This window comes from Glossina fuscipes, unplaced genomic scaffold, assembly GCF_014805625.2.
Source record: "Glossina fuscipes isolate IAEA_lab_2018 unplaced genomic scaffold, Yale_Gfus_2 112, whole genome shotgun sequence".
Taxonomy (NCBI): domain Eukaryota; kingdom Metazoa; phylum Arthropoda; class Insecta; order Diptera; family Glossinidae; genus Glossina; species Glossina fuscipes.
Window position 1 is genome coordinate 2,328,103 of NW_023998455.1, and position 11,859 is coordinate 2,339,961.

Genomic DNA, 11,859 nt, shown 5'->3' on the forward strand with positions numbered 1-11,859 from the left:
GCCATATAAAGCTCCAATTTCCTTAGGGACGGTTTTATGAGAGGGCGTTCAAAAAGTGGACCGATCCAAACCATTTTTAATATTATTCTTGCTTGGGCGAAAATACGTATGTTTATAAAATTTTATCTAAAAATTGCGACTTGTAGCTTCAACACAATTTAACATGGAGAAACATCAGGCGGACAAACAGCATTAGATCGCTTCAGAAACATTTTCAAAGACAAGTTTTCTTTTATTACTTCCTACTCATCATCCCAATGATAATTAAAGGTTAACTCAATATCTCAAAAGGAAAAGAAGAAAGTAACATATACTTATGTTCGCTTTATAATGAATGCTTAAAATACAAAATTATTATATTTGAGGGTAAACGATGAATTATTGTGGAACGATAATACTACAGTAGCCATTGGTTAACATTGCTTAATTTAGCTCGATATTTAAAGAAAAACATTGTACTTACGAATTTTTTTTTTCGTTTTTTTCACAATTCACAAATGTACTTTCGGGCACGATTTAATCCCTTTTTTTAATTTATTCAAATTTTTGAATTAATAATTCATTTCGTAACAGCTGTTGCATCTGTTTGTCTCTACAAAGGCAACTCTTAAAGAGAGAGATTTGTGGCAACTTTCTTTCTTTCAATTTTATTAGGTTCTCTTGTGGGATTAAGGACAATCTGTTCAATGCAATCTCAGAGTAATTCAAAGAGCCCGAAAAAACTGAGCATCCTGTGCAGTTATCTCGGCGATATTAGCGTAAATGTCTTCGGAAAGATAACAACTGCTATTGGTCAGATGTAGCAAAGTTTTTTGGAACTGACTGAAAATTTATTAAATTGATTATAAGCAGTTATCCGACTATAAAGATATTCTTGCCCAACAACTACGTACTTATGCACGCACGCAAAATATAAAGAAAAAAAATCCTTTTTATTTTACTTTTTTTTTATATTTAATAAATTTTTCAGTTTTTAAAACATTTATGCTTTTTTTCAGTTTTTGCAATGATGATTTTCTTCGTTTTTCCTTCTTATCATTCACATAAAATGTCGTCTTCTTTTTTTCATAATTGAAATCATCATAATTGATATTACAATAATATAAGTAAAGGGAATTAAAAATTGAAATTAAATAAATTGTAAATTGATTTTTACTATTCTTCCGTGTTGGGGGGTGTGTTTGTGTATGTGTGCGTCGGTATGTCTGTGGCGTGTTGTGAATATTCTCCATTTATTAAGAATGTAATAGGAGTGAAATGGGTTTGTTTTTTGGATAATTTTTTTTTTTGATTTTTTTTTTTTTTTTTGTTTAGGATAATTTATACATAAATATTTAATTAATTGCATTTTCCAATATATATGATTTTCTGTTATGTGTTGTCTGTTATTTGATATCTTGATATAATGACGGATCGCTTCCCATATTCATGCTTGCTTTACTTTTCATTTTTTCTTTTCTATCATTTTTCGCCTTTTTTCTCTTCCGTTATTCACCCGCCTTTCATATTACGCTTATATTTTCCTCTACCCTTTTTGCGTTCTTTTCAAGTCTATTTAAAAAAAAAACTTTTTAAGCTCTTCATAGCTTTTAATTGCCCCACCAATCGGGGCCAGAGGAGCTGTTGCCAGCATAATTGCCCGAGTCATTGCCGTAATTGCCGGCATAATAACTGCTGTTACTATTATATGATGAAGTGCCATTACTACGATAGGAGCCGCTACCACCGCCGACTCCGCCTCCGCCACCACCGCCGCCGTTATTACCACCAGGACGGTTGCGATTAGTGCCAGATTGCTGGCGATAATCACGCGACCCAAAGCTATTACCATAACGAGAGCCACCACTGCTCCCCCCTCCTCCTCCGCCGCTACTGCCGCCACCGCCACCGGTGCGACGTTTACCACTGCCATGCGAACGTTCTGCGGCCATCATTTCTTCTAAAAATGTTGGTACTTCTTGCTTAGTCTCAATCAAGAGTTCGAGGAGGTCACCACAAATGTTACGATTCTTTTCATTAAAGAATGAAGTGGCAACACCAAGATTGCCCATTCGCCCAGTGCGACCAATACGATGAACATATTCCTCTACATCAGAGGGTAAATCGAAGTTAATTACATGTTTCACATGCGGTATATCCAAACCACGTGCAGCAACAGCCGTGGCCACTAAAATGGGACAATCGCCTGAACGAAAGCAACGTAAAGCTTCCTCGCGTTCTTTTTGCGTACGATCACCATGGATACTAGTCACAGGATGGTTGCACCTGTATAAGAACTCCTCTAGGTTATCGGCTCCCTTCTTAGTCTCAACGAATATTAAAGTTAAATGATCTTTTGAGTACTCAGAGCCCTCACGGATGGATTGCAGCAAATCTAATAAGTAAGAACGCTTATTTTGCTCAGACACCCACAGTATAGTTTGAGTAATATTCTCTGAAGTAGAACCTACACGTCCGACGGCTAAGAATATATAATTATTCAAAAAATCTGAGGCCAATTCTTGGATTTGTTTTGGGAAAGTAGCGGAGAACATAAGAGTTTGTCGCTGTCCTGTTGGGGGCATATTTGATTGCTCGACTATGCGACGTATCTGTGGCTCAAAGCCCATATCTAACATTCGATCGGCCTCGTCGAGAACCAAGAAACGTATATTGTCGAGGCAAACTTTGCCACGCGTTATCATGTCTTCTAAGCGGCCTGGGGTGGCGACAATCAAATGACAACCGCGATCCAATTCACGCATTTGTTCGGAGGTATTATTGCCTCCATACAAGACGGCTGGGCGCATGCGAGAGCGATAAGCAAACTTTTTGGCCTCCTCGAATATCTGTGTGGCCAACTCGCGGGTCGGTGCCAGCACCAGACCCAACGGATATTGCCTACGCCTATTATAACCACGTGTATTTTGAGGCGGTGCCGGTATGCCATGCTCGTACATTTGATTAAGAATGGGCAGCAAAAACGCTGCTGTTTTGCCTGAACCGGTCTGGGCACAGGCCATCAAGTCGCGACCACTTATAATGATTGGTATAGCGTACTTTTGTACCGGCGTCGGTTTATCATATCTAGCCATTTGCACGTTATGGCGTATAATCTCTGTCAGCTGCACATCTTCGAAGGATGTGATGTGCGGAGGAGCATTTTGACCCGTCGCTTCCACGGGTATATCCTCGTATTTGTCAAAATTAATGCCGGTATTTCCGGTTCCGAACAACTCTTGTTCAAGACGCTCGTCACGCGGTCCCAACTTGGTGTAATCGATGTCAGCGCGACCGCGTTCCTCATTCCAACGGTTGCCATATTTACGTTGCTCGCCATTGCGGGTATCATCGGGACGTCGTTCTGGCTCTTGCCAACGATTGTTTCGTGGTTGGTCTTCGTCGCGTGTGGAGCCGCCATTGCCGCCGCCACCACCGCCATTGCTACCCCCGCGTCCACTCCGGTAGTTGTCGCGTTCAAAATTACGATTTTGATTGCGTCCACCGCGATTCCAATCCTCGCCCCCGCGTCTAGAATCGTTGTCAGTGCCTGTACAACAAAAAAAAAAAAAAATTTTAAATTTATTTATAAAATACTTATTAATTTTAGAAAACTTTACCGTTATAATTATCTTCGTATCTGTTATTACCCCCACCACCACGGCGTGCACCAGTAAAACTGCTAAAATCACCGCTTTGACGATTACTAAAATTGCGACCACCGCCACCACGGCGATAATCGCCACCACGCTGTTGTTGTTGTTGATCCCTACCGCTATCGTATTTACACGACGTACTACTTCCACCTCCGCTAACACTTGTAGTACTTCCTCTGACGTCGTCTAAACCAGCACTACGATTATCGTTTGAATTAGCTTGCGAAGCGTTGTTATTCCCGCCACCACCTCTTAAATGTGGAGGCACGTAAACGCCGGAGCTAGAAGTAGATGAACTTTTTGTTGTTATGGGGCTGCTATTGTTAGCTTTGCCGCCATTCAAGTCCAGACCAGCAACCTATTAATTAACATTAAAGTAAAGGAGAAAAAAATTCGATCAATAAATACACAATACTCAAATCGAATCTGAACAGATTTGTTCATCCATAAATACATTAAGCTACATCGTATCTTCTCAAAGATGAGGGGAAAGGCTATAGATTTCTTAAATAATTTTTTTTTTCGAGCTTTTCGGACTACAAAGAAAACAGGAAAAATCGAATGAACGGGAGGTCAGTTAAACCCGTGAGGCGGACTTCTAAGTGTTACATTCAAAATAGCAAATTTAGTATATCCCAAGATTTCCCGGTGATAATAGTACTAGTAAGTAATAATGCAAATAAAAGTGTCAGAAGAAATTACAATAAAAACAAATACAGTGGCTTCTTCTTTGTTAAACAGGAATTAACTGAAAAAAAAAAAAAAAGACTACAATAAAATGAAACTGACAGGTTTAAAAAAAAAAATAGAGCGTGACTTAAGTGATGATATTTATAAACCGAAGTATACAATGAATCTTCTTCCTCCCTTCTACGGAGTAATAAATATATAATATATTAGAAATGTGATAACGTGGCATAGACAACAACATCGCAACTTGCTGATGAAGTACTTGCAAATGTGCAAAGAAAAAATATAAATACATATATGAATTTATTCATTTAGTTTAGGTATCAATGTGCAACTGAAAAATTTGCGGACCGGCGTCTGCATACTTGAAATCGTGAGGTACCCGAATAATAATTTAAATCATGCATTATTTCTTTAATCTAAATTTTAAAAAAGAAATTAATTAAAATTACTTATCTGACGACAATAACTCGGACAAGCTCTGAGTGCTAAGGAGATTGAATATATATATATATATGTATATATATATCCATATATATTTAGCGCGAGCGCTTATGGTAAAGGTACCTTAATAAGGTTTGCACGCATACAACATATCTACACCAATGCATTCAAAATTGCTTTTTAAGTGAACTAAAGCCCATGAGTCCCGCTCTAGCCACATTTGCGCGTTTATCATGCACTTTCGATTTATTTTAGTGAAATTTGTTATTTTCAGGCCAAACCCTATTACAAATGAATAAAGGCTCACCATTGCTACGACATCTATCTAGCTTTCTATATAGGAAAACATATTTGCCAGAAATCTATGAAGAACATTTTATAACTTGTGCAAAATGAATGTCGAAAATTTGGATGGTTATGGGAACAATTTTCTGAACGCCTTTCTATGGCAACAATGTCTAGTTTTTGGTGTTTTATGATAAAAACTTATTTAACATATTAACCCGCTGCACTAAATTGGAACCATATTTGCCAGACTGTCCTTTCACATTCAACATTTTTCTAAAAGTTCCAATGAATTCCTAATTTTTTTTAATGCCTTCGCTTCGCTTGTCTATAATAAGGGGTTTTAAGTTGTGATATTTAATTTCCAAATCAGTGGCAAGAAGAAATAGCATTCGCTTTGTGTATATCTTTTTTTAAATTTTTTTTTTTTTTTATCTTAATTTAAGAAATTAAATACATCCCTGCAAAAGAGTAACCCCTATAATTACCACACCTGGTAACAGGAATAGGGACAGAAGCACGTGCTTTTATCAGATATGGAGTTTAAACAATGGGAAAATACATTTATAACGAAACTGCTAAAGGTTTGGTCGATTGTGAAAAAAGGTCTAGAAAATTTTGCTTGGAAACTGGCGAAAAGCATTTTCAATTTCAATAAAATTTCGAATTGACCGCGTAGACAAGCATATTGAAAATCTTTTTTTTTTTTTTTTTTTTTACAAGATCAGCCACAAAAGGGTTGTCTTGCGTATATGCGGTGACGGTGACGTTTTGCAAAGGTCGTAAAAAAAGAGAATAGGATTATAGTATCATCTGAACCGATTTCCTGCAGGCAGATTATATGCCTGCCGAGCAGGAGGGTTAAAGAATGGCCTATAAAGTTAATGTTATAGTATATACATGTAGGGGGAACTATCGAGTGATTAACAACGTTGTCAAAGCCGAGTAAGCCTAATAAAGAAGAGTGACGCTGAACTGAACAATTTATGAAAAGTTGTACGATGGACTCTGGCTATTATCGAAGCTCTTCAATAAAAATTACAGCAGTTTTTACTACCAGATGCATAGAAAATGCAATGAAATGTATGGTCAAATTGTAAAAAAGTGTACTTAAAAATAATTGAAAGGAAAGTGTTAAGAAAAATTTACGATTATCCAAATATAAATTCCTTAAAAGAAGGAAAAACATATTAAAAAGACAAAAATATATTAAAAATCTACCAGTTTTGTGAACCCGTCCTAATTTTCAATCACAAGTTTCATTATTTAAAGACTATAATAATAGCAGATGAGTGTATCGAAAAGCTTCAAAAGTAGAATGAACAAATGAATCGGAGACACTAACGTGCAAAAAAATCTTTGCATTTAAGCAATATTTAATTAGAGTGTTATCATTATCGTAATTACCTCTCGCTGATTTAACTATTAGGCAAGAATACAAGAAGGCTGAATACAAAAGCAAAGGCTAACTTTCAGACAAGCGGCTACCACGTTGAATTTGCGGTAAGAATTTCGCTCTCTAAACTTTTCAACTAGCTAATTGTGAATTGTTAGTAAAAAAAAAAACATCCTTGCAAATCGCTTGATATGGCATCATTTAATACAGACGAGATATTACTTTCTTAAGATCCACAAACAACACTGAACATACACATACAATAGGCATATGCACGCATTAATATCACGTTTAATAGCGATAACGGATTGACAATTTTTGCAATAATATTAGAAAGTAATTTCCAACACATTATGACGAAAGGACAACAGAAGCAACAAAAAGGAAACGACCAACATTTTGTTCGGAAATCAAGTAGCAAATAACCTGTGTAATCTCGCTAAAAAATGAAAGAAAAAGAACACACATAAACACATGTGTGGACGTATACAAAAGAAAGAATAAGAATCGCATTATATACATACATTAGTAAAAATGTATGTGTATAAAAAACAGCAAATTTATTGTCTCGTTTTTCTGCACTATAATGCATTTCTGCCGCCACCGTCTCCAACACATATGAAACGTTATGAAATCAATAATTCTTTATTCGTCTTTTTTGTCGCGTTCTTTTTTAGCAAACTGCTCTTGAAGTTTTTAATAAAATGGGGGTTTCTTCGTTTTCTTTACACATTTGCATGAACAATGAATTTTTTTGCTTTTTATTTTTTTAATTTTTACAATATAATATCAGCATTGATGCGTGTGTACTTACTTGCTGCTCTAGACCTGTGCCATTTTGGTTAATAGCATTACTCATATTACTTTCCAATCAGATTCTGGGGTTTTTTGGTGCTTTCCTTTTTATGAGGAAAATCTTCACGAAATGTCAGTTATATTTATTATTAAGAAGAAGCTTTAATAGTCTTTCTTTCCCTTGTCCAAAAAGTGAATAAAATTTATAGAAAAAAAAAGTAAAAACTTATGTATCGAGAAAATTTTTTAGATACGTTTTCTTTTCTACACACACACGCATATATATAAGTTTGTATTAGTCTACATATATGTACATTAACATATATATGTATGTATATGTATATATATATATATATATATATATAATTTTTTTCTGGCTTTCTTCCTTGATTAAAAAAAAAAAATTTCACAAAGCTCAAGACTCACTTAATCCTAATCGAAGAAATGTCAATTATTTCAATTTTATTTAAGATTTCAGAAATTCTGATAATTAAAATTGTATTTTTTCTTTTTTTTTCTTTCCTTTTTCTATTGAAATTAAAATTATCGAAGATAATTTCTTCACCACACGCGTGAAACAACAAGAGACCGATTGTTTTGCACGTTCGTTTCGTTTGTTTGACGAAGGTACGAATATTTTGTTAGTGTTGCCTTTTCTTTAATAGAAGTTAATTAGAAGTAATTGTAACGAATGAATAGTTATAGTTGTATTCAGGATAATTCAGCATAATTCAATATTAGGAATTAAAATATTTCAGGATAATTCAGCGCTTCAGTTTGTTTGCAAGTAAAAGTAAGCTTAACGACAGACAGAAAGTAATTTCTTTATTTTTATTTTCTGAAAAATATAAAATCCAAAAAAAAGGGAAGTATAAAATTTAGAATTTTGAATGAAATATATACGAAAGAAAAGATAAACAAATAAGTAATCAGGTAAACAATCTGATTTTCAAGAAAGTTTACATTAATTACTGTGAACGATTTCTTGTTTCGCAATACTTTTTCAACTGTAATATCGGATTAAGAAGTCTTCAAATTTTTGATTTTATTGCACATTTACAAGGCGCAAATACATATATAAATGCCCTTTGCAGTTTTTGATAAAAAAAAAATTGAGTAATTGATGCGAATTGAAAAATCATATTAAGGTAGTAAGGATTTTTGAACAACAATAATAAAAATTACTAAAATTTAATATAAATTCTGAAATTATTAAATTTGTAATGCAACTTGTAAAGAGAATAAAGGAAACGATTTCTTAGCGACGTAGCCGTTTAAAATACAATTAATAGATTAAAAAAAACTGTAAAGAAAAATAAAACAACAAAGCAAATTAAGAAATTTTAGTAGAAGACGAAGAAACAATTGCAAAGTATTCACAGTAAATTGATAGCATACATAATTGAAATTATGTATCTTGTTTCGTTTTAAAGGCAAATTATACGTAATATTATGCAGTGTCATCTTTTGATCAATTAATAATAATTAATAACAATTCAGAAATTAGTTAAGGAAATTTTAAAAAATTAACTAAGAACCCTAAGAATATTCTCGTGGACTATTGGGGTTATAGAACTCTTGTCGTCTTATGAAAACACGAACGTAGAGTTTAGCGCCGAAGTAGTGAGCCCCAACATGTTCAAACTATTTTTTACGTCCAACAATTATATTACTTATATTATATACAAGTTGAAATGAAAAATGAAAATATATCTTAACAACTTGGTACGCTTTAAATTAATTGGTGGGCACATATTTTGAAAGATATGGCTGACAAATCAGCTTTAAATGTCTGCCTTCTTCGGTCAAATTATTCATAATCACTAAACGAGAATATTTGAAAATTTCCTCATCCGTATATTGTCTCCTACTAAGCAACATCAAGTCACGTGCTAAAGTTAACTGACTGATTCTTCCAATTTCAAGTTCGAAGAGGAGAGCTTAATCATTTCACAATAAACATTTGGATAAATGTTGCTTTGACATCTTTAATGGGGGTTTTATTTCTATTAACAAATTCTTGTAATTTCTCATCTAAATTTGATAAGTGCTCAATCAATTCCCGCCGACTTTGCTTAACGACTCTACGTATTATTTTACTTGATAATAGAAAAATATAAATACAAAAATGCCGCGAATTTTCATCGTTGTTAACGCGTAAACCGGGGCTATTAAGGTATTTTAAAACCAAATCCAGGATGTTAATGAGTAAAAGTAGAAAAGTTATGATAGTTGATTTAACCCACGTAAGTAGTGTTCGGAAATCGTGCTGCACACGTCAATTTGTTACTGAATATGGTGGAGAATAAAATATGTTTTCATAGAATACTCTTAGTAATTTTTTTTTAACTTCCCGATTTTTTAAAAGGCAAAAGTATACAGTTAAATTTATACATTTATCAAATAAGCAATACTTACAATTCTCCCAAGTCGGAAAAATAGAACTGTGGATATAGTTCTCAGTCTATAGACTATAGAGTTTCAGCTTATGCGAGGTGCATCGAGCAAATATACTTAGAATTGAATGCTTAACTAATTTATCGTAAGAGTGAATAAAACCTTCTGGCTTGTTCTAATTATAAAATGTAATTATTATTTTTTAGTTTGATGTCATGAACATGCCAAACTTGCATGGTACCATTGTTCAAATATTATTTGTGGCTTAATTGGCGGCGCTGGTTTACTGTCGGGCCGTAATTATGGCGATCATGTGCGTATATAAATTCAATAGCATTTTAAACATTTTTAATTTTTTTTGTTGTTGCTACTATACGATCTTTGAGCCAGGTACGCGTAAAATAGTGTGTGCATTAAGGCGAAAATTTACGTTTATATCCTTGGAAGCGAAATGAGCCGACACATTTTTTAAAATTGCATTCGTGTGTTAAAATATAAACTTTCACCTTTGTTATTTTGCGAAGTAAAGAAAAATTCTTCTGGCTTTTTTTATACACTATGCCACTTGTCGTACAAAGGGTAATTTTGTACGAATTTGAGATAGATAGATCCTTTTTTAATTATGCCTATCGATTCAGAATCACTTTCTGAATCAATCTAAGCTTATCTATTCGTTTTGGGTTCTTGTGTTTAGCCTACAGGCTACAATTTTTGAGATATTTTGAAGAACTACACGAAACTTTTTGCTTATTTACTTAGACTGGGATATAATAAAGAGTGATACAATTTAAAGTTAGATAAAATATAATTATCAAAGCCAAGTCTTCACGTGTAAAATTTTGTGATGTGTTTCAAATACATATAAAAACAATAGGTGAACTTCAAGTTTTCATAAAAAATATGTATGAAATTCACTCATGAAAATGACAAAAATTAAAAATATATTCAAAGACAAAAAAGATGAACATAATATACATTTCATCAAAAGTTACAGCTATAATAATTTTGTGAGCAAGAGGAAGAATTGAATTTTCACAATATTTGACGACCCGTAAATTATGTGAGCAAGAGGAAGATTGAATTGTAAAATATTTGACGACCCGTAAATTACGTGAGGAAGAATTGAATTGTAAAATGTTTGAGGACCCGTAAATTATGTGGGCAAGAGGAAAATTGAATTGTAAAATATTTGACGACCCGTAAATTATGTGAGCAAGAGGAAGAACTGTAAAAATTGTAAAACATTCTGGATACATGCCCCATGGAAACTTTTTTAGGCAATTTTAATAGATATAATAAGCGAATGAATGCAAAACACTATTTTATTACTCTCTATTATTCCAATTAATATAAGATTCTAATCGGATCAGTCAAGTCTTTTAAAATGTAATTTTAATAATAATCTATAACAATCAAAATCCTCTTATTAATGTATATAATAATGTGTGTCAAGTCACTTCAATAAACTGTTTTATAAATTCATATTTGTGTAAAATAATAAAAAAAAAAGAAACTAAAATTGGAAAATGTTTTTTTGTCTAAACTCACTAAATAATAATGCCGTCTTTATAACTCATGCAAAAAAAAGAAGGTAAATTAAAAGAAAAAATCCCAAAAAGTTTTCCTCTATCGCAATCCTTTAAAATATGCAAATATTTTATCTTTACAGATAATGCATCCTCTTGGAAGATGTCGTCAGGCTTTTTTTTTTGCATATGAAATGCTCACCCAACTTTGCATTTATCTATAGGAACAATTTGGACCCGAGATGTAAAAAAGAATTGTATTTAAATTCTGCAAATAAAAAGAATAAATTATTAAAATTTCTTTTCTTTCTTTTATTATTTATTTTATAACTTTTCCAAGCAAGGAAAACATCCTCGCTTTCAACATTTTTCTTAGTATAAACGAACATATGAAAACTGTTGTTGTTTATTGTTGTTTTTATTTTTATTTCAAATTTTTCAAATTAAACAAATTTTTTACACTTAAGAAACGTAGTTTTTGGAAAAACACTTGTTTTTGCCTTCTTTGTATGATGTGTCGAATTTGACACGTGTTTGAAAACGATGCGTTTTCCTTTTAACTGGTTCTTTTAGATCCTTGGCCGATAATTTATCAAATGTAATTTCGCTGGCGGTATATCGTGTGGGCGTCAGAAGATTTTTTAGAAGCTTTAAAAATGGCTTTATTTTCGATTTTTTCTTCATTTAGTTT

The 11,859-nt window shown here is 33.1% G+C and overlaps 1 protein-coding gene across 1 annotated transcript; it reads right to left on the bottom strand.

The window, feature by feature from the left end:
• Positions 1–1,293: 1,293 nt before the first annotated feature.
• On the bottom strand, positions 1,294–7,509 carry LOC119639378 (ATP-dependent RNA helicase bel). The gene is made up of 3 exons (XM_038036708.1): positions 7,265–7,509; positions 3,600–3,993; positions 1,294–3,529 (listed from the first exon to the last, which is right to left on the bottom strand). The coding sequence occupies exons 1-3, from the start codon at positions 7,307–7,309 to the stop codon at positions 1,590–1,592; spliced, it is 2,379 nt and encodes a 792-aa protein (XP_037892636.1). The 5' UTR covers positions 7,310–7,509; the 3' UTR covers positions 1,294–1,589.
• Positions 7,510–11,859: the final 4,350 nt, after the last annotated feature.